The following is a 24,120-nucleotide window of genomic DNA, read 5'->3' as shown; positions in this document are numbered from 1 at the left end:
TTTATTGTGATATCCAAATGACCCTTTACGTGAATGCATTCATGTATGAATGATGTATCTTGGTCGTCTTTATTTTGTATCAGATTTTCAGCTTCTTTAATAATTTCTTCATTGCTTAATTTTGGCAAATCTGTTAATAACACGAAAACGTTGATAAATAAGTCGATAAGATTCCAGACGTCTATCCAGGTCTCTTATCAGAGTGTCGATTATAATATAGAATGTGTGGATTTCCATCTCTCCTCGTCAAATTGAATTTTTATTTTTCTCTTTCTTATTTATTTATATGTTTTATTTGAGCACAATTTTTTGGCTTCCTTGCAGTAAGGTAATTTGAAAGAGCTTCATTTTCTTTAATGACAGAAGCCAGATCCATAATTTTTATATACCTACAAATATTTTTGTGCAGTATTTTTGCCGCCCTCTCATAATGTGCCGCCCTAGGCAACTGCCTATATTGCCTAATGGATAAAGTGGCCCTGCCCGTGATCAGAGCAGTAGCCACTTTCTGTCACTTGCTGTTGCGTTTAGTAAATTTCCTACTTATTTCGTATGCTTTAAATGATGACGCACGGGTAAAGACTCAGGGACTCAACTGTACACTACACTCAGATGCAAAAAAACGCAACAGAGAAAATTTTGCTCAAATTCAAAGTATTTCAGTTTTTTTAATTTTTAGCACTATTTTGATTATTTTTTTAGCACACTGTGTAAACATTTATAAATTTTAATTTGGTATAGTGAGTTTTTTAATAAAGTTTTGTATTTGATATATTATACGGCGATAATCGAAAGGTGGTTTTTTATCCTAACTTTGAAACATCCTGTGGAATAATGGACCGTGATAGTCGTGACGTCAAATCAATGTTGGCTACTCTGAAATGGTTTCCAAACAAAGCAAAAATTCACACATGGTGTTTGTTTTGGTTTTTATAATTGGAATATTATGCTTGTAGGATGTTTAATTTTTACAAAATGTTAATGTGTTGGGTACCCGTGATTGTAATTAATGCTCCTAGTATATTTCCCACCATATTTCCAAATAGGACTGGTTAAAAACCTGAAGAAAAGCAGTAAGTACTATGTAGTGTATATATCCTTGATTTTGTGTAAGGCCATTAAATTTATAAAATTAAAAGCAATATGATTGATATGACTAACAAGGATTGTGTCTTTAGAAAAAATCTACAGATGATTGTTAAAACAAAATAAAATTAAAAATGATTACACAAATCACGTGTATAATCAATTGACAGTTGCTTTGTTTGGAAACTTTTTGGCGTTTTGACGTCACACTATCACGGTCCATTCCGTTGGCGGATTTTCGCAAAACCTTGTTTTTCGGTTGCAACCCTGTCTTTTAAGTATTATGTTTTTTGTTTCATGTAAAAATATGGATTGGTTCATTTTTAGAAGCGAAATGACTTTTGTCACCCACAATTTACGACTTTTCCTATTATTACCATTATCTTTTGTATTAATTTGTAATACGACGATGGGGGCTATGGTGACATCGAAGGAATGTCATATCGACATCCCAGAAGCACTGTATTTTAATAATGATTAAAAACAACGACATGATCTTGATTTTAATGAACAATGATAACAATAACCAAACATAAAAAAAACTTAAATGTAACTTGACCTAAGTACGCAAATAACAAAGAAAAACTAATAAAAAATAACTTAAAACTTTGTATTGCCTCCCCTAGCCTCTATAACTGCCTGTACACGTCGGCTCATGCTGTCTACGAGGTTTCGAATATCATCTTGCTGGATGTTTTGCTATTCCTCTTCTAGAGCCAAGCGAAGTTCGTTAATTGAGGCTGGTGTGACTTCGCGACCTCTAATATTTCTACCAAGCATACCCAAACGTGATCTATTGGGTTCAGATCTGGCGAACACGCTGGCCAGTTCATTTTATTAATACCAACTTCCTCTAAATATTGCGTGACACACATTGCAGAGTGGGGTCGCGCATTATCGTGCATCAATAGAAAATCATCGCCGACATATTGAGAAAAAGGTACTACGTGATTCGCTAAAATTTCCTCAATATACCGGTGTGCAGTCAACGAACCCTCAATAAATAACAATTCAGTGTGCGCCTCCATGGCTAACGCGGGGACTGAAAGCGCACTCCGCAAATCTCTCCAGTTCGACGCCATACTCGTTGTCATAATTTCTCCCATCTTCAACCACAGCAACGGCGTTCGCACAATCTTCGACACTAAGAAACATGAACAATCATAGGTAAACAAAAGGTAAGTGTCACTATGACATAATGATAACAGTCACCAAAGCCACGTCGTCGTATTACAAAATAACTCCAAAATAATCATAATTAAAAAGTCCTAAATTGTAGACGGTAAATTCATTTGGCTCTAAAAAATGAACCAATGCATATTTTGACATGAAACAAAAAACACAATGCTTAGGAGACATGGTTGCAACCGAAAAATAAGGTTTTACGAAAATTCGCAATTATTCCACAGTATATTTCAAAGTTAGGATTAAAAACCACGTTTTAATTAACCCCGTACAATAAGTCAAATATAAAATTCTATCAAAAAACTAACTACACCAAATTAAAATTTATAAATTTATACACAATGTGCTAAAAATATCATCAAAATAGGGATAAAAATAAAAAAAAATGAAATACTTTGAATTTGACCAAAATTTTCTGTTGCGTTTTTTTTGCATCTGAGTGTATTTTATCAGAAGGAAATAAATAAATAATTATTTGACTCACATCCTGTAGTCTTAATTAGGAAGTGTTCAGAGGCCTCAGACTACTGAATCCTCAGTTCACTTCTATACTTTTGCCACTGGTAGTATGCACTGCACTACTGCGGCTATACTGCCAGTGAGCATAGAGGAGAAGAAATTGAAGACATAGGAGTCTGACGTTCCGTAATAAGCTGTGATGAAGACTCCAGAGAGTGAGTCGAAAGTTCCACGTAAGTAAATAAATTTTAATAACGTGGAAAACAAAGTAAATAAAACTTACCGTATTAAATAACCTAAGTTCTAAAGGAAAGACCACTCTGTGAGAAACTTTAATATGCCTATTGTACTGCTCCATGTATTTAAACCGCTTGAGATGTAACGCTAGTATCATAGGTAATTTTTTGACGCGCATACACTTCTGCGCCTCTTGGTAACTGCTGCAGTTATCACATTTGAATTTGTTGTCGCTACATAACGTTTCGGTGTTACTAAAACACCTTAGACAGTGCGTTATGCTCGTATTCTGTTCGATGTCTACTTGAAGGTCGAAAAAATCTTCGTCTTTACTGCTAACGTTCTCGCAATTTAAACACCTCGTTTCACTGGTCAGTATACCCTAAAAAATGTTAACAATCCGGTTAATGGGTTAGTTAATCCGATTTGGGAAGCTAAGTTTCAACCTTTCTCCAATTCAATAGGACCATTTCATCTCAGAAAATTAAACAATAATAGTACCTAATCAGTAAAGAATCGGTGAGAAATCAAATACAAAAAGCAAATAGACTGGCAGGATGCTTTAATTACACTATATGGCGAAACCGACATATTACCACTGAGATGAAGTCAATAATAGTTTATAAAGCCAGTGTAAGACCAATAATGTCATGCATCAGAAACAAGACCGATACAGCCACAACACAAAGACTACTGGAAACGGCAGAGATGTGAGTAATGAGAAGAATTACAGGCAGAGAGATCTACAGAGGAGTTAAGACATTAGAAGAAAATGTAACGTACAGTGTTTAAACGAATGGACACTAAATAGAAAAAAAAAGAACGGAATAACCACATAATCAGAATGGGGGAGTCAAAATACCACACTTATGCAGTTTGGGTTTATCCTTTTCGTGTCTTTTGGTTGGTGTTTCATTGGAAATTCTTTCCCCAAGACCAATGATTAGAAGTCCTCAAGGCCAATGTCTAGATCCACCGTGTGCGAGAATATGCGTTAAAGGCATTCTTCGGATGAGAAAATTTAGTATCTGACGATTTAGAACAAGTCGAAATCAACCAATGTATGATTACTGATCAAAGTTGGTTGTATCAATGCGGCTCAGAGAAAAAAATTAGAAGTTTGTAGTGATTATCCAGATAAAAAATCGCAAGTTGAGTTCAAAAGTGAAATACATGTTCATGTCAAAAGTATTGTTTACAAAGAGTAGGTGGCTCTAGGCCAGCGGTTCTCAACCTTTTTGAGTGATGTACCACCTACAGTTATTTTTATTATTTTTGGTACCACCTATATTTGTAAATTGTATTATCAATACTTAATAAGTACTGCTATTTTAATTTTTTCTGTGTTTTGTGTACCACCGCCAATAATGATATGTACCACCAGTGGTACATGTACCACAGATTTAGAACCTCTGCTCTAGGCTAAGTAGTTATTAACAACTATGCCTACAAATTAATTCCACAAGGATTTCAACATCATCAAATTCGTCTTTCTAAGACTGAAAATGCAGAGAACACGAATGTCGGATTTTTTTGGAGATATGTATTTATCTAAAAACGTATTTAAATAACTAACCTGGAAAATTTCATGTACCCACGTAGGCTCAGGCGGACTATGGGCGGTCCCATTTTCGCCTGATGCTTTTGATTTCACATTATTTGTAGTTGAATTCTGTTGTCTTTCAGCTAAAACAAGGAAATATGATTAGAAGTAAAATAGAAGCAATACGTATTTTCTCTTTCGCCCTTTTTGACCGATTTGATATTGAAAACCACCGAAGTACGATGAAACTGTAATAAAATTACCAATGATAGATACCCCTCCATGACCCTGATAGGGAGTAGATCTACTTCAAGGAAGCGGTCCTGCTCACGCGAGCCTTGGTTCTCACTGAACTCCCATTATCCATTACCTGGGAGGTATCTTTTCCTAACATTTCTCCTAGGTACCTCAAAATACATTTACTGTGAGCTACTTGCCTAAATAGCCATCCTCCAACCCGTTTAGCCAGCATGCAGGATTAAGGCTAGTAATTACCAAATGGCGAATTTGAAAACAAAAAGAATGGTACCGATACGAAAAACTGAATTCTAAATGTGAACTCAATATAAGATTGGGCTATATTATGTAGTCGTTCAAATATTGCAAAGATATATTTATACAGACTGTTACAGCGATTTTTCGCAAAACAAAACTTTTTTTTTGTATTTTTTGGATCATTCTAAACAAAAAATGTTTTTACAAGTTTTTCGCAGGATGCATGGTTTTCGACATAAACGCGGTTGAACTTTCAAAAAATCGAAAAATTGCAATTTTTTAACCCGAATAACTTTTTATTAAAAAATACAATAGCAATTCTGCTTACCGCATTTGAAAGTTAAAGTCAAATTCTATCGATTTTGATTATTTTCATTGCTAAAAATTAATTTCTTTATTGTTAAACAAAGCTATAAACACATAGTGCCTGAATGATGTTTTCAATGCATTTCTCATTTAAAATCGAACGAGTAGGCGCGCATACAGACAATTTCTACATAGATTACGTACATTAAAACGCATGCACTGGGCACGGGAAACACTATGTGTTTATAGCTGTGTTTAACAACAAAATAATTAATTTTTAGCAATGCAAATAATCAAAACCGTTAGAATTTGACCTGAACTTTCCAGTGCAGTAAGCAGAATTGCTATTTTATTTTTTAAGCAAAAGTTATTCGGGTTGAAAATTTTCATATTTTCGATTTTTTGAAAGTTCAACCGCGTTTATCTCGAAAGATATGCATCCTACGAAAAAACTTGTAAGAACATTTTTTGCTTAGAATCACCCAAAAAATACAAAAAATTGTTTTGTTTTGCGAATATTCGCTGTTATGTAATTCCTCAAGATTTTTGTTTATAACAATCTTATCGACGTCCGGATCAACTGTTACCCAAAAAATTCGTGTTCTACGGGTCAAAATACATAAAAAATTTGGGTAAGTCCATCTGAATTAAGGAGGCCCCTGGCGACAGGACTAAATGTAACGGAATAATTAAAAAGGAATTTTGCGAAATATGAAGAAAGGGTGTGTATGTCGTTTGTTTATCATTATTTTTATTGCTTTATTCAATTTTGATAAATCATTAAAATGTTTCAACAAAATTATGTCAGTAGTTCAACTTTTATTTTTAATCATAATATTATTTTACTATCCAAATGACGTAAATATTAACGAACCAATTATACCAAACATACATATTATTTTCAGTATAATGTTGATTCAAGAAGATACAAGAAGATTAGAACGTGTTTCCTCATTAAAATTACATAAGCGTTCCTTATCAGCGCATTTTTTTTATTTCGCTAACCCATATTTTAATCAGTTGTATACATAAAGAATACATACATAAATGTTTACGAGGAAAATTATAATTTACATTGGCTAACGTAATTTAACTGGAGATACTAATTTATACAGTTTTTAAAATATTTCCGAAATATTCAAATGAACGGAAGTGGAACGTTGGGAAAACCATTTTTTTAAGTAGATGATATTTAAAGAATTAACAAATGACTAATAAGCTAAATTAGCGGAACAATGTTTAAATGTAAAACCTCACTGCCTTTGATTAGGCTATTGATTATGTATTTTAGAAAGGAACTACAACGTTAACGGGGTTTTATTGCTTCATAATATAGTCAATGGACCTCTATATATAAAAAACCCGCGGAGTGCTACCATTTAAAGGGGTGCGTTTTTGAGAAAGGGGTGAATTAGTCCCTAGGCACAGAGCGAATTAGGGTGAGTTCTATGCACTTTTGGTACAAACACATCTACAGGAAAATTGTTCCAGGTTAAATTTACTATCGAAACATCACATTTTAAAGTCAAAAATATTTTTTTTTACAAAAATATATTCAAAAGAAAAGCCAGAAAAGAACACAAATGATAGCAATTTTTTTTTGATCCTTCCTGAACTTTTTTCCACGGGGCTATTCGTATGGTATAACTAGACCCAAACCCAGACATCCAAAGTGAAAGATATCCTCCAACACCAAATTGTTCTATATGGTCCACATAATGTTCAGAAAAAAGTCACACCATTTTAAGCGTCGGGTTTGGGGGGGGGGAGAGAGGGGGGAGAAATCGGTAAATTCGTAGTTTTTTGCGTTTTTCGTAAATATTTCTAAAACTACACGATTTAGCATAAACAACCTTCTATACAAAAATGTTCTACATTAAATTTGAAATAAAAAAGGCCCTATGCATAATCCTTCTAAAATGAAAGGTTTCAAAGTTACCGAGGTAGTATAGTATAATTGGTCCAAAAAAAGGCCTAACCTAAACATCCAAAGTAAAAGTTTTCCTTAACACCAAATTGTTCTATATTGTCCACATACTGTTCAGTAAAAAGTTACACCATTTTGAGCGTCCGGTTTGGGGGGGGGGGGGGGAGAAGTGGGTAAATTAGTAGTGTTTTTACGTTTTTCGTCAATATTTCTAAAATTATGCTTTAGCGTAAACAATGTTCTATACAAAAATGTTCACATAAAATTTAAAACAAAAAAGGTCCTATATAATTGTTATAAAATCAACAGTTCCATAGTAACGGAGGGTGAAAAGTGGAGGTTTTCGATACCTTTTATATTTTTTGGGCAATTTCTTACTGATTTTCTTTAACACGATTGTGTTTTATAAATCAAATTTGCTATTTCAGTGGCCGATGGTATGTTAGTGATAAGCCCTTGAAGAAACGTCAACCTCACCACCCAAAATCATCATCAATTGCCCAAAAAATATAAAAAGTATCGAAAACCTCCACTTTTCACCCTCCGTTACTATGGAACTGTTGATTTTATAACAATTATATAGGACCTTTTTTGTTTTAAATTTTATGTAGAACATTTTTGTATAGAACATTGTTTACGCTAAAGCATAGTTTTAGAAATATTGACGAACAACGTAAAAAAAGCTACTAATTTACTGAATTCTCCTCCATCTCCCCCCCCCCCCCAAACCGGACGCTCAAAATGGTGTAACTTTTTACTGAACCATATGTGGACCATATAGAACAATTTGGTGTTGGACGAAAATTTTTATTTTGGATGTCTGGGTTAGGCTTTTTTTTGACCAATTATACTATACTATCTCCGTATCTTTGGAACCGTTCATTTTAGAAGGATTATGCATAGGACCTTTTTTATTTCAAATTTAATGTAGAACATTTTTGTATAGAGGGTTGTTCATGCTAAACCGCACAGTTTTAGAAATCCTTCCCCCCCCCCCAAACCAGACGCTCAAAATGGTGTGACTTTTTTCTGAACATTATGTGGACCATATAGAACAATTTGGTGTTGGAGGATAACTTTCACTTTGGATGTCTGGGTTATGCCATCTTTTGAATCAATTGTATCATACTATATAGGTACAGGCATTGCTTTACAGAAAAAAAACTTCCATCCTCACTTTTTAAAATGACGTTTGGTAGAAGCCTGTATGGTTTATAGTTTCCAAAATATGATTTTTCAAAGTTCGCCACTCACAGCGATTTTGGCCCATTTTCCTTGTTACTTCACAAACATTGTTCTGTAACTTTCTTCTACGTATCTTTAGGTACATGCAATGTTACATTTAATAGGAAGAAAAGTCAATTACCTTTAAAATGGTCTATTGTAAAAGGCTGTATGTCTATTTGTAAGCAAGATATGGTTGTTCAAAGTTTTATACTTTTAAGGATTTTTGATATATTTTACGATTATTTGTAAATTTCTCATTATAACTTTTTCTATTGTTAATTTAGGTATATACATTGTACAATAAAAAAGAAAGCTTATTTTCTTTACTTTAAAACGGTGTATTGTAAAAAATTCTAGGACTATTTTTAAACAAGATATGCTTTTTTAAAATGATCCATATACACATGCAATAGGTCCCACTAAGTTTGAACCCTATGAAAAACTTTTTTATTATTTATGAAAAAAATTATTCCTTATAAAATGCTCTGCATAGTCTAACATCTAAGATGCAATCATCAGATATAAAATTTTATCAATATGCTAAAAAATATGAATTTCGCTCATGGGTATGGGTAAAGTACCTTTATATGTATTTCACAATATCGAAAAGTGTTATTAAGAACAGTTATTTGGAATTAAAAAAATTTAAAATTTTTCTCAAATTACGGATACCCTTCAAAAATAATAAAAAATATCAAAAATCATTAAAAAGTATAAAACCTTGAAAAAGCCTAACTTGCTTAGAAAGAGCCGTATAACCTTATACAGTAGACCATTTTAAAGGTAACTAGCTTCTCTTTTTACTAAATGTACCATTGCATATATGTACCTAGAAATGCGCAGAAAAAAGTTACAGAACAATGTTTGCGAAATAATGAAGAACATTGCCCAAAAATGCTGTTGGCGGCGAACTTTGAAAAATCCTATTTCGGAAACTATACATTCTAGAGACTTTTACCAAACTTCATTTGAAAGGGGAAGGATGGAGGTTATTTTTCGCTGAAGCAATGCCTATACCTATATCCCTGTGGAAAAAGTTATGGGGCAAAAACAATATTGCTTTCTTTCGTGTTTTTTTCTTGCTTTTCTATTGAATATATTTTTGTAAAAAAAATATTTTGACTTTAAAATGTGATGTTTTGATAGTAAATTTAACCTGGAACAATTTTCCTGTAGATGTGTTTGTACTAAAAGTGCATAGAACTCACCCTAATTCTCCCTGTGCCTAGGGACTAATTCACCCCTTTCTCAAAAACGCACCCATTTAAATGGTAGCACTCCGCGGTTTTTTCAAATTTAGAGGTCCATTGACCATATGAGACAATAAAATCCCGTTAACGTTGTAGTTCCTTTTAGTTCTCTTATTTTGAACATAATCAATAGCCTAATGCTTCAAACTAATCGATCTACATTCTACGTTAAGCGCCATGTTGAAACAAGAATCTTTGATGTGGGCTAAAGTCGTACATTTTATTGATATAACCTCATCATAGTCCACAGTACATAGTCGTTTTTTGAAAATTATTACAAAAGTCCTAAAAATGGTTTTAACTGCTTCGTTTGAGCGAGTCTACCACTTTTTGAAAAATTTCAGAGTTTGGGTTGGACGCGTTTCCTCACGCCTCACGCCTAAACCTGTAGCTCTAGCGCGCTTAGGTTTTGTGATTGCAAAACTATGCTTTTTAATTTTAATCAAAAGATTATGCGTTAGAATAAAATAAATTATTTTTATCGCCAACAGTACAATAAAGTAACACTTTATTGTACTGAAAGAAGAATTTTACTTTACCTGCGCGATTAATCAAATTAACCGAGATTTAATGTAAGTGGTCGATGGCAGTAATCGAATGGCGAGTATTTGAGTGGACTGTGGACTTACAATTTATTTACTTTAATTATTAAAAATAATGTACGCAATTTGCGATATTATCAATTAAATTTATGCCAAAAAGTGAAATTCTGTAGTATTTTGTAATTATATTCATATAAAATAAATTAAAACTTTGCCGATTTAGTATCTAATTATTCAATATTGATAAATATCGATTAAAAATAGAAAGCGGCCATCTTGCAAGTTATCTGTCATCACTGTCATGAAATTATTATGACGTCTAAAATTTAAAAAGTTCTTAAAATGTAAATTGCAAGTAAGTGTTAAAACCAATATCAAATTATGTTGGCAAATATTATTTTATATCAATAAAACATATTATCTTAACCGACTGTCAAATATACCAGCAAACGAGAAGTAAACTCAACCTTCCCAGGGACATATCTGAGCTTCTTAGAGACAATACAAATATCAACAATATCATACAGTTTTTAACGGAAATAGGAATACAAGACATTTAATTGTATCACAAATTTTTCAGGTATACTTTTTGTTAGTACATAATATGTATTTACTTAATATTACAATCTCTTTTTATTTTTAATATATATTTTCCATTGTTGTCGTTTATAACCCCAGTGGTTCGGACGATATTAAATTTAAAAAATATATGTTGGCGATAAAATTTTGTATGCACCACGTCAGTAAAGACTGCTTATCGATCTCGTAATATCAGACTCGTTCGATAAAGAGTCACTTTACTGACTTGGTACATAAATAACTATTGTCGGACAAAAAGGAGGGCGCGGCGCGATTGTTGAGTCCGGCACCCGCAAGATGTTACTCTAGCGCGGTACCGTTTTGGTATTACAAAACTCTTAATTTTCAAAGTAAGTTATCAATCGAAGTAGCACAGAAAACGACAATAAATATCGTTCCCATACCACTAGATTGACAACATGTGGAATACTTTCTTTGGTTACAACCTCCCGAGATTTTCAAAAATGATAAATTTCGATTGATAACTTACTTTGTTTTTCGGTAGATGGCTCTAGTTCATCCGCCGCATTTCGTTCTTTGCAATTCGGAAAGGCCCAAAGTATGATACCTGGGGAAATCGGAGAGAAGAGGATATGGGACTACTGATGAGCAGGAAAAAACCTCCGAAACCAGTATAGACTCTTCCTGCATTCTCCGATTTAACCAGAGTATTATGCAGGTGCTGCATTTTCGTGTTGCAAAGAAATTGAAAATGTTTATACATCTTAATTTTTAATTGAAAGTATTGATAATTAATTACTAAAGATTGCCCATCTCTTGTGCGGCAAATTTACAGCCTCGTTTCTTTAGTTGGACAACGTAAATATGTTAATTATGGCAGGTTATGTTTTGCGATTACAAGTCATAATTTTTTTAACATTCAAATAAGACATGTTTATTAAAAAAATAATTGTCCGACAAAAAAAAATGACGCAAACTTATAAAAAACGAAATTCTTTTTAAATAGTGGTAGTCTACTTGTACTTTGTCGGTATCGTCACAAATCACCTTCCTCTAGTCTAGATACTTCATGACAACGTTTTGTTTTGATATGAAACGTTAATTAGTCTATCTTTACATTCGGTTTCGGATTAGTCTATCTTTACATTTTCTGACGTTCTAGACGTCACTAGGGTATAAAAAGTTTTGAAATTAATTTGTCGGACTGGCTATCTGATAACCAATTTTTGTCGGACAGTGCTATGTTTGGATAAAGGACCCTCCAATCTATCACTTGTTATTCGTGTCCGAAATTTTGTAATCGCAAAACATAACCTGCCATAATTAACATGTTTACGTTGTCTGACTAAAGAAACGAGACTGTAAATTTGTCAGACAAGAGATCGACAATCTTTAGTAATTAATTATTAAAACTTTCAATTAAAAATTAAGAGTTTTGTAATAACAAAACTGTACCGCGCTAGAGTGACATTTTGCGGGTGTCGAACTCGACGATCGCGTCCTCTTTTGTGTCCGACAAAAATATTTTTTTTTATTTTAATCAAAATTAAACATTATAGTTTTGCAATCACAAAACCTAACCACGCTAGAGCTACAGGTTTAGGCGTGGGGCGTGCTGAAACGCGTCCAACGTGCACTCTGAAATTTTTCAGAAAGTGGTAGATTCGCTCAAACGAAGCAATTAAAACCATTTTAAGACTTTTGTAATCATTTTTTAAAAAGGACTATTGCTGGACTATCATAATTGATGGTACTTATTCTCTATTCATAGAATCATAGGCAGCGATCATAGAATGGTAAGAGCCAAACTAAAATTAGACTTAATAACAGAAAGATCCAAAATGATTAGGAAGAAAGCCAACCCAATATGGAACGACCCAACTCATTTAAATGGATACCAAGGCAATATCAATAAAATCCTACAACAAAATGAATGCATGAATAATGTAAATGCCCTAAACGAAAATGTCGTAGAAGCTATTCGAGAGGCTCAAGTAAAGAGCCCTAAAAGACGCCAAGACGAAAAACTAACCATTGAAACAAAGCAACTAATGGAAACTAGAAGAAAAATCAAAGGAAACGAAAGCATTGACGAAGAAGAACTGCGAAAAATAAACAAAGAAGTATCAAAAGCTATAAGGAAAGATTTAAGGAAATTTAAGAATGAAAAAGTCCAGCGAACTATAGAAGAGAATAAAAGTCTGAAAGTCCTGAGAAGACGGCTAAACAATGGAAAATGCGAAATACATAAACTAAAGAACAAAGAAGGAGTCCCCACATCAAATAGAGAAGAACTACTACACGTAGTTGAAGATTTCTATCAAGAACTATGATAGCCAAAGAGAAGACCAAAAGAATTTGGAAGCCGCTGCATCACGCAAAATTATCAACCAGGGTTCAGAGCTCATGCCAGAGATCACACTAAGCGAAATCCAGGACGCAATGAAAAAGATGAAAAACAACAAAGCGCCAGGAGAAGATGGAGTCCTAATAGAAGCCATAAAGATGGGTGGACGTGCCCTTCTCAACCAAATACAAATTTTGTTTAACCTTTGTCTAACAGATTGCTGCATACCGGAAACATGGAACAATGCAGTAACAATTTTACTACACAAGAAAGGAGACAAGGCGCACCTAGAAAATTATAGACCAATCAGCTTATTGAACCACATCTATAAAATATTTACCCGAATAATTACGACAAGACTAGAAAAAAAGTTAGATTTCTACCAACCCCGAGAACAAGCTGGATTCCGCTCAAAATTCGGAACAAACGATCACCTACAAACAGTAAAAGCCTTAAGAGGATCGGTACGTATTTTCGGCTGCAAGGCTATTCAAATGGGGATTCATTTTTTTCGAATCCTGAGAAAACTAATAAGTATTTTTGAAAAATTTAAACGCAGAGTGAAAGATTACGTTATTAGCGAGGGCCGAAAGTCGCTGAGAACTTCTGTAATGATTATTTTAATATGTTACAGGGGTGAAAAACTAAGAGAAAATGTAGTGTGATTTTTAATTTCAAATATCTCATTCGAAAGAAACTTCTTATATATTCTAAGGGACTTTCGGCCCTCGATAATAATTTAGTCTTTCATTTTGTGTTTAAATTTTTTAAAAATATGTATTAGTTTTTTCAGGATTCGAAAAAAATGGACACCATGTCCGTGGAAATCGAACATTCGCTATCTTTGTCATACAAAGCACTCATTCGAATATAATGTTATGACAAGACTCAAGACAGTGACAAGTAGAGATGTCTCCGACCCGCTATTTTGATATAGCAGTTCATTCTGCTACTGCTTTTTAACGCTTTTACGATAATAATAAAATCAATCAAAGAGTTGTTTTATTAAATAGTATTGATAGCGTATTTGAAAAATAATAATTGATTTAAGGCGTACAATTAATAAAAAATTATTTATTGTTTATATATTATTTATGAAAAATCCAAGTATTTCAAGTCATTAAAGTTCAAATAAAAGGATTATTTTATAAGAGTTTGTTGCGATAACCGTAAATAGGTACGAGTTTAGCTATAAAGTAAAGTGCCTCTGATGGCATAAAATGTAGTAAATGCTAATGCTTCAAGTACGTACTACATTTTTGAAGATTTCACTACACTTAAAAAGCATTCGCTTTTCTCCGTAGTATTTGCTACTATTTACCAGCCTACATAGAAGAATGTACTACGCCTTTGAAGTATGTGCTTGTTTAGTAGTATTTTGCTTCAGTTTAAGTGAAGTTGGTGGGTGGACGTCTTCGGCGTAGGTATTTTTTTGTTACAATATGGCAGCATTTATGAATGTGTGTCATAGAAAAATTTACAAAGAAGAAGATTCTTCATTTTTGGGGTCATTCTTTTATTAAATAAAATTTAATAATTGTGAAGAAAATTAACAAATAACAATTGTTCATTTTTCTATTCTTCGCCTATTTCTATTTCTTCGCTTTTCAGTAACACATTTCTTGTAACAACGTCCCATATTTTAATTTACGCAAATAAAGAAATAAATTAAGTCTTTATAAATTAATTGAGTAATACTACATTTATACAACGCAGTTCTTCACATGTTCAAACCTTATTTAAGCTTTCCATGGTAACAGTACATTATTAAAATAACTTTACATTTTTTTTTCTTTTTCGACTATTTGTATAGTATATAAATAATGGTAACCACTGAATACATAATTAGTGAAAAAATAATCCTATCATTTATACAAGTAAAGGTTATCCAAGAACATTCAAAAACTGAACGAAACCGAAATAGCCATCTCTACCTTTCTAATGACAATGTCACTGTCAACCTAATGTTTACATCTGCAGTTTCCATACCAGTGAGAATTTTACTACACGTAATTTGCCGTGTAAAGACAGAAAAAGTAGGGATAGCCGTAAAATATTTGCGAATTATGTACCCATAGCCTTAATAGAAAAGTCGATAGAATATAACAGACCACTGGTACTTATCTTCGTAGACTTTCACAAAGCCTTCGACACTGTGGAATAAGACAGCATTATAACCGCTCTGAACAATAGTAGAATAGATTACGAGTTTACAAAGTTAGTGCAAACATTATACCAAAACGCCACAATGCGTGTAAAACTACATGATACTACCAGAGAAATTCATATCAAGCGAGGTGTGAGACAGGGTGACACTCTCTCACCTAAATTATTTATAGCGGTCCTCGAATACGCCTTTAAAATGATCAATCATCTGCGTTTTGCCGACGATATAGTACTTATTACCGAAGATCTGGGTGAAGCACAACAAATGCTACTAGAATTAGAAAACGTATCTTCAACAATAGGTCTAAAAATGAACATCAGTAAGACCAAATTTATGACAAATTTAGTTCCCAGCGAACACCTAACCATCCAAAATCAAGTGGTAGAATTGACAGAAAAGTACATATATCTCGGTCATGAAATCAGAATAGGCAAGGACAATCAGACTTGCGAATTTCAACGACGAATAACACTTGCTTGGGCGGCGTATGGTTCACTAAGAAACATCTTTAAGAGCAACATCCCGACAGCTATGAAACGGAAGACATTTGACTAATGCGTTCTTCCTATTATGACATACGGAGCAGAAACTCTCACGCTCACAAAAACAACAGCACTAAAAATGCGAGTGGCACAAAGGCGCATGGTAAGATCGATTCTCGGCGTGACAAAAAAAGACAAAATAAGGAACCAAGACCTAAGGAAAAGAACAGGTATCACTGATGTCGTTGAACGTATAGCCAAGCTGAAATGGAATTGGGCAGGTCACATAGCGCGACTGAAAGACTCAAGATGGACCAGAAAACTAATTGACTGGCGCCCAAGAGAAGACAAACGCAGCAGAGGACGACCACCAACACGCTGGATGGACGACATTAACCGAATATCCAAGAAATGGCAACAAGAAGCACAGAACCGTGAAGAGTGGCGAAGAATGGGAGAGACCTATGTCCAGCAGTGGACAGAAGAGGTTGCATGATGATGATGATGATGATTCTCTATTCTGGACTTTTTCAATTCATTTGTTTTTATTCATTTTATTCTTGAATATTACCATTAGCAAATGAAATAGATTCAAAAAGAAAAGGAAAGACAGTTAATATTTCATTTTGTTTCAGAGGCAATCACCATCCTCTTACGTATGCTTCACCCTTTTGGGATCTTAAGAGAGGCCTGTGGTCTGCTCTGAATTCTAACGAAAACCAATGGTCTCACTAAGCAATTATATGAAATAATTTGCTGTTAACGCTGTAGCGACATCTATATAAAATAATGAGAAGTCTAAAGGTAAGAACAGAACAAGTGGGTCGAGGTGGAGGTGTAGGTCGCGGTGGATGCTAGTAGTTAAGTCGCGGTCGATGTCGACAGCACATAGCAAGAAGGTCACCTGCGCTGTCAGTCGAGCTAGAACCACTATCAAGTGAAGTAGTTTAATGAAATTTGAATGACAAAAAGACTGTGCTTTTGCGATGTTGTGTCAGTCAAGTGATGATGGTGAAGAAATGTCAGCTGTAAATGATCAAATCCTCCTTCATATTTCAAAAATTTACTGAATTTAATTACCTTTAGAAATTAAAAAATAAACTGAATACAAAAAAGGGATTATATAAAAAGTATCAACTCAGATAGCGCAGGTAATGACAACTTGGCTTCGAACGGACCAATCACAGGGAAGCATCCTTGTAGGCCGCGCAGTAGACATCCATGTAAAACAAACTCATTTTATTTTCAAAAGCATCGATGAAAACCTCCCGGATGGCATCGCGCTAAACCTCCACCGCGACTTACCTGCTCTGTTCTCTTCCATTCACTACAATGTGTTTGTTTTACATGGATATCGACATCGACCGTGACCTCCACCTCCACCGCGACCCACTTGTTCTGTTCTTACATTAAAGGTGCGCCCATAGTGTGCACTGGTTTTCGAGTGATACAGCCAGAGCTGAGTCAGTGTACGAATTATCATTTGTTGTATGAATTATCTTTCGTATTTAATGTTAGCGTGGTGATGCACTTTGGACAGGTCCATTTCAATACGAAGGATTTAGCTACACTGACTTGGCATTGGCTTCCGATTCGGAAAACCAGCGTGCACTATGGATGTGCCCTTAGATCCGAAAATCTAAAACTTTTATCTTTGGAACCAAAATTCTGGTGACAATCTGAATTTGTGCCTTCTAAAATTTACAAAGACAAACGCACTATGAATAAAGCAGACTAGGGGAAATCTAATATTGCATTCCACAACCCGTCAATTCATCTAGGTAAAATTCCATTGAATCTTGATTCCTTGTACTCAGATATGAGTAAAACTAAAAGAAAATGACAGTTAATATTTCATTCCACGAAACATTTAAAACTTTGTCGGACAGTATTACCAGTAAATTAGTAATTTTATCAAACAATCCTGCAAAAATATCATCATTTATGACTGCTTTTTGCATCTCAATGGATTGTTTTATGTCAAGATTACGGATCAATTGTTCATATAGCTCACATCCCAGGTAATTGTATCTGGGTACTTTCTCTACAGCTTTTCCTTTAACATAGATTCTTTGGGCTTCTAAGGAGTAACGTGTTGTCTATGTGTCAGATTATTCACTAGTGTTCTTCTTCTTGCAGTATCATCTCCTATCGGCGGTTGGTTACCATCACAGCAATCTAACTTTGTTGGCTTGACTAGTGTTCTGGTAATTGATAATCCTCCATTTATGTCATCTAGCGTCTGTTTAAACATTTCTTCTGAGCACATTTTAAAAAGTAAAGGCGACGGTACACATCCTTGTTGTACCCCTCGTTTTATAGATATCTCTTTAAATTTTTGTTGGTTTACTTGTATTATGGCCTTCTGATATCGGTATTCGTTTTATAGATATCTCTTTAGATTTTTGTTGGTTTACTTGTATTATGGCCTCCTGATATCGGTATAGCTTAATAACGGAGTTTGCCACCAGCTCCCTTAAATCCGTTGAACTGTAGCAGAAGTAGTAGTAGTAGTAGCAGTAGTAGCTGTAATTGAAGGGGAATTGATGCAATTTACTACATTCAAATGTTTCAATAACAGTATCAACATTTTTACTGAATACACTTTAAATTCACAAAATAATTAAGAGGAAACAGTAGCGATCAACAGGTAGCGAAAACGCGTTCCAAGATTGCGGCTGTAATTTTGAATATCTTTTCGAGATATTGGGCACACATATTCGTAATATAATAAAGAATGGCGGTACAGAGCCCAATTTGAAAAATATATTAATATGTGGAAATTACTCTGTAAATAAATACAATATTAAAAAAACGAGCCTGTACCGCCATTAAGAAGAACAAAAAAATACACTTTCTTCAAATAAACTTTTTTATCCGATGCCTAGATTTTGTGTCATTTTGGAACTACTAAAATTTTTTATTTCATTAGTAGTTCCAAAATGACACAAAATCTAGGCATCGGATAAAAAAGTTTATTTGAAGAAAGTGTATTTTTTTGTTCTTCTTAATGGCGGTACAGGCTCGTTTTTTTAATATTGTATTTAATTACAGAGTAATTTCCACATATTATTATATTTTTTAAATTGGGCTCTATACCGCCATTCTTTATTATATTACGGAATACGTGTGCCAAATATCTCGAAAAAATATTCAAAATTATAGCCGCAATCTTGGAACGCGTTTTGGCTACCTGTTGATCGCTACTGTATCACCTTAATAAAGCATATTGAAAGTAAATTATATAGCACAAAAATGACACTTGCTTTAGTGTGATGACAGATGTGGGATTATCAGCGGCAATGGTGGAACCAGGATGATACTAAGGGGGAGGGGGGTTACAACTACTGGATGGTCTCTGGGGGGTATGGAATAGTAATGATGTTAAGCATATAGAGCTCAAAGTAAATACAAGGGGAGGGGTTATATACCCCAAAACTCCCCTGGTTACACCTATGAATCAGTGGCATCTTAAGGGCTCTTAAGATTTAGAAATTGCCCAAAAAGTACTTCCTGATTATTACATAATGATATATTTAAATATACTTAAATTTACCTAATTGACATAATTAAACAATCATATTATACATTTTTCTAAACATAACAACTACCTTCATGAAAATATTCAAGACAATATTTCTGTCATAGATAGCGATAAATTTTAATTTGATAAGAATGAATTATGTTCATTTTCCTTAGTAATCAAATTAACAATTGTTAAAACCTATAAATTATAATTAGTATGCTATTATTGCGACAGTACTAATGTTAGTTTAACGAGTCTTATTAACAACTTACCTAATATAATTTCACTAATATGGTTGATGAGAAAATTTAAAAACTCATGTGCATCTTGCTGCATGTAATTGTCAAATTCCTCTGCAAATAAAAAATTATATTAAACACTAAATTAAATTAAACATTATTTAAACACAAGTTAAATTTTACTCTAAAGTAAGATAAATTTTTAGAAATTAGCATTAGAACCCAGCAAATCCGAATCCTGTTAATCTGAACATTCGGCAAATCCGAAACGACGGAAAGTGAAAAAAAATTAAAAAATACAAAACAAAAACTTTAAAACACGTTTATGATACTGAGTAAAACCAGAGAATTGAACAATGTAGGATTAATAGGACTTTGATATTTGAAATTTCTTACAAATAAATACGTACTTTAATATGTAGTGCTTATAGAGGTTAAACATAAACTTACTTCAGTTCTCTCGTGTTCAACTTGAGTCCAAAAATATTGTCCACACTCCTGCGAGAACGTTTTGCTAAGCAAAATCAACGACAATGAAAGCTTTGAATTACTATGTAGGCTAACTTTCGGATAATCCGAACTTTTCGGAATCTGAACAAGCTGTCCCCCCAATTTGATCAGATTTTCGGGGTTCTACTGTATATAGTCAGAACCGTCGAGAGGAGTCTTTAAGAGGGGGCAACGTTTAATTTTAGGTTTGTTCTAACTTGATACAAAACCGTTCTTAAATCGATACATGCATGCGCAATAACGATTAATTATGCGCAGTAACACATTTTTCGTTACTGTGCATACTTGTAACCGCTCAAGGACGGTTTTGGATCGAGTTGGAAGAAATCTTTTATTTAGTAATTCTATTGGAGAATGTTGCAATTCACCAATATTATCCTTGTTTATCCCTTTGAAATGATAAATTTCCTTTATCAATTCTTCACTGATGTCTTTCTTTTCATAATCTTTATTTAAACGGCAATAACTTCTGAAATTTGCTTCATCATTTAAATGTCTTTTGATCAATGTTTCATAAGAGCCTTCTTCAGGTCTAATTAAGTTTAATGGATGTGTAAGATTTCTCCTATGAGTAATAAAACAGTAAAAAATCAATGTTTCTTGCACTAAAACTTGCAGCATTTCGTAATCCATATTTTTTTTATGTGACAATGCATGTCAACTGTTTGATGCCATCATGTAACTACAGGGGCTGCTGCTGACTTCAGAGTCAATACAATGGCAAATGCTACCACAACAGCAATTGCAGTTGCTGTCTGCAGTCGATGTAAGAATCATACCTTTAGGTTGAAGTTTTTGGACTGCATGTTTCCCAGTTATCTAATAAAATATAACATAAACTTGTTCAGTTGCCACACCTCCTTCATTTCAATACATTGCAAATAGCTACATTTTAGTAGCAAACAAGAGGTTTTATCAAAAATAACAAATGTACTTACCTTTTTCTTTTCGTAGCCTTGCTATAAATTTTTTTGGTGCTATAGATCCTACTTTCTTTTTTTGGGTGGCTATACTGTGAAATAGGTCTGCAAGGCATGTAAGTAATGTCTCTTTAGTTCTCTTGTTTTTAGCTTTATATTCTAAGACCTTATCCCTAAATGGCTTACAAAAATACAAAGCTTGAAGCACCGAATTGCTGTAGCATGTATTTCCAAACTGAAACAAAAATATGAGTAATGAATGACAAATTCTTTGTACATGACTGGATAATACATGAAATCATGTTTATTAGGTTTATTATTACACATAACCATTCAACCACTATGTAAACTGTTTTGCAGATATATTCAAAAGTTAAATGTCGGCAGTAAATATTATGAAATTGAAGGAAGAATATTTACAAATATAACGATAAAATTACTCACATTAACTAAACCAAAGTAATGCTCGTTGCAAGGAAACTGTTCTGAACCAATATCTCGTTCCAATTGGGAAATATTTGCACCCTAAAAAATAAATTCGTAAGTTACATCAACTTGAGAAGTATACTTACATCATAAAAAATGTTAAGACGTAGATAGATATTTGGCTATTTCAGCGTAGCAGTATTTTTCAAATAATAACTAACGTATTACCATATTTCAGTAGCTAATCCATAACTTTTGAGTTGAAAATGTGCGAAATTAACACAATTAGTAAACGAGACATCTCCATTTATCGCATTTTGACGGTTGACAGATGTTAAACAAATTTAGGTTTGCTCTTTAGGTTTGATGTCATTTGGAATTCTGAGTATAAATCAAATTTAGTAAGAACAGTACAACCAATTAAATATGTGGCCAATGTATAAGAAACAATAAAGATAAAAAATAATTTATGAGTATGACAGTTTTGACATCTGCCATCAGATTGAATCAGATGGTAAATACTGATCGGAATGTAATTTTTCTTTAGCTAACAAAATATTTACCAAAAATACTCGACTAAAATCTAAATTGTTTATTATACACAATCAAACTGTATAAAAATTATTAATATCTATTAAGCAATCAGTTTTTAAAATGTTTTTAATTTTGTATTCATTAGGTACATACAAAATTCTAGGAAGCTGTAAGTCATTATAAAAGTTGAGTAACTAGTCAATAGATGGCAAGATTAACATTACCTGACCAGGACCGTCTTCAAAATTATTGAAATTATCATTACCAAAGAACCTTTATTATTGTGATCATACATACGAGATTGATCAACTCCATGACTAGGGAGCGGATTTATATGCGATCAATTTTGATGAAATGTGCGCATATATATGCAGTAAAAAATTACGAAATATGCGCAAGATATGCACAAAAATTTAAAAAATGCGCATATCGAGAAACCACAAATTTTCTGTTCCATTCTATTCTAGGGGGCTTCCACAAATTTTTTTACGAGGAAACATTTTTTTTATCAGAAAATATTTTTATAACTAGAAAAGCTCCTTTCAACATCAACAAAAGTAATTCGGGTGTATTTAAGATAACTTGTTAAAGCCGAAAATTCTGCACCAAAATCAATTTCAAAATTTCCATTAAAAATTTTGCATATGAAGAGTACAGGGGAAAAACAAGGAATGTCACTTTTTCATGAATTTTGGCTTTTCTCGCCATGTGGTAGCAAAAAATGAGTACTATCGACTAGACTATCGATTCAGAACAATAACCAGAAAGATCAGTCTATATAATTTTTTTAAGAATTTGTATCCAGGCGAAGGACCAGGATTGTCCGCACGCCACTGGGCAAAAATAAGGAATTTTAGAAGCTTTTTAGTGCATTATTAAATTAATAACTTAATATAGATTAATATTATATTAAGAATATAGACCAATAATTGCTAGAATTCTGCTAAGAATCTCCTAAGTAGTTTTTAGATATCATAAGAATTAAACTTTATTGGTGTTTATCTCAATATGTATAAAATATGACATTCCTTGTTTTGCCCTGTACTCTTCATATTATGTCCTTCAAAGTTTTATAAAGCCATTTAAAGACGGGATCTGATAAAAAGCATGAATATCTCAATCATAAAACTATGGTTAAAGGTGTAAATTCTCTTAACAATAGGGGATTTAAAAGAATCACCATAATTATAGCTATTAAATCGGGATGCAAATTGAACTAAATATAATAAAAGTAAATAAAATTTGGATTTCCCGGTAAACCATCCTTCATCATTTTAACATCCTACAATCATTTTATAATGGCGTACTATAAGCACTATAAGTACTTTGTGTAGAGATCGAGTATTTTCAAAGAAAAAATGAAAAGGCTGTGAACGAGCCGTCTCTCTTCAGGTAGTTCTCGAATTAATAGATAAGACAGCCTGTGCGGGGAAATATTTTTTGTCGAATTAAAAAATAATTTTTATTTGACTTAAAAGTTTTTAAATAGGCACAAAATATGCATGTTCCTTTAAAAATATGCAAAATTTAGTGAAGTTCTCAAATATGCGAAATATGCATGCAATATGCATTTAGCATAAAATCCGCTCCCTAATATGATCCACTAAATAAAAAATATTTTTCTTTTCCGACAGTAATATTTTAAGAATTTACATAAATTTAATAACATTAAACAAAAGCAGGAATTGTGAAAAAATGCTTTATTTTAACACATTTGACCTTTTCTGAAACTACTAAGAAAACTACTAATATAATATAAGGTAAGGTAGACGGAAGAAGAGGGCCCGGTCGAAGAAGAACTTCATGGCTTAGAGAATAGTTTAACAGATCCTCTGCATCCCTTTTCCTAGCTGCCTTCAACAAAATTGAAAAAGAAGGAGAAACTATATACTGAGATAAATGTTTCCGCGAGCTGTACCTAGATTTGGATAAACCCCTTTTTTATGTCGCTAATTTAAACTATTTTTAATATAGGTAAACACAATTAGATATAAAATGGGATCATTTCACATTAAAACGTGAAAACCTTGAATCGCCCATGTCTGTCCGTTCGTAAACACAATTCCTCCATTATAAGCAATATAATTACAAGTGAAGTGTCGAATGAAAGCTTATAACCCAAAGGTGGTAGATGAGAAATTTGGCCTCAGATTTAGTCTTAGTAGAAAGTGC

The 24,120-nt window shown here is 33.3% G+C and overlaps 1 protein-coding gene across 1 annotated transcript in view; it reads right to left on the bottom strand.

Moving 5' to 3' along the window:
• LOC114349056 (ubiquitin carboxyl-terminal hydrolase 46) overlaps nt 1-21,770 on the bottom strand; it is a 34,753-nt gene extending 12,983 nt beyond the window's left edge. The window contains exons 1-6 of the mRNA XM_028299480.2: nt 21,643-21,770; nt 21,433-21,513; nt 21,007-21,223; nt 19,592-19,672; nt 4,544-4,653; nt 3,014-3,349 (exon numbers count right to left, since the gene is read on the bottom strand). Coding sequence (XP_028155281.1) covers nt 3,014-3,349; nt 4,544-4,653; nt 19,592-19,672; nt 21,007-21,223; nt 21,433-21,513; nt 21,643-21,645 — 828 coding nt within the window. The 5' untranslated portion in view covers nt 21,646-21,770. The remainder of the gene's footprint in view (nt 1-3,013; nt 3,350-4,543; nt 4,654-19,591; nt 19,673-21,006; nt 21,224-21,432; nt 21,514-21,642) is intronic.
• Nucleotides 21,771-24,120: the final 2,350 nt, after the last annotated feature.

This window comes from Diabrotica virgifera, chromosome 3 (genome assembly GCF_917563875.1).
Source record: "Diabrotica virgifera virgifera chromosome 3, PGI_DIABVI_V3a".
Classification (NCBI taxonomy): Eukaryota; Metazoa; Arthropoda; class Insecta; order Coleoptera; family Chrysomelidae; genus Diabrotica; species Diabrotica virgifera.
The sequence above is the reverse complement of the archived record's forward strand: the minus strand, read 5'-3'. Positions and strand labels throughout refer to the sequence as shown.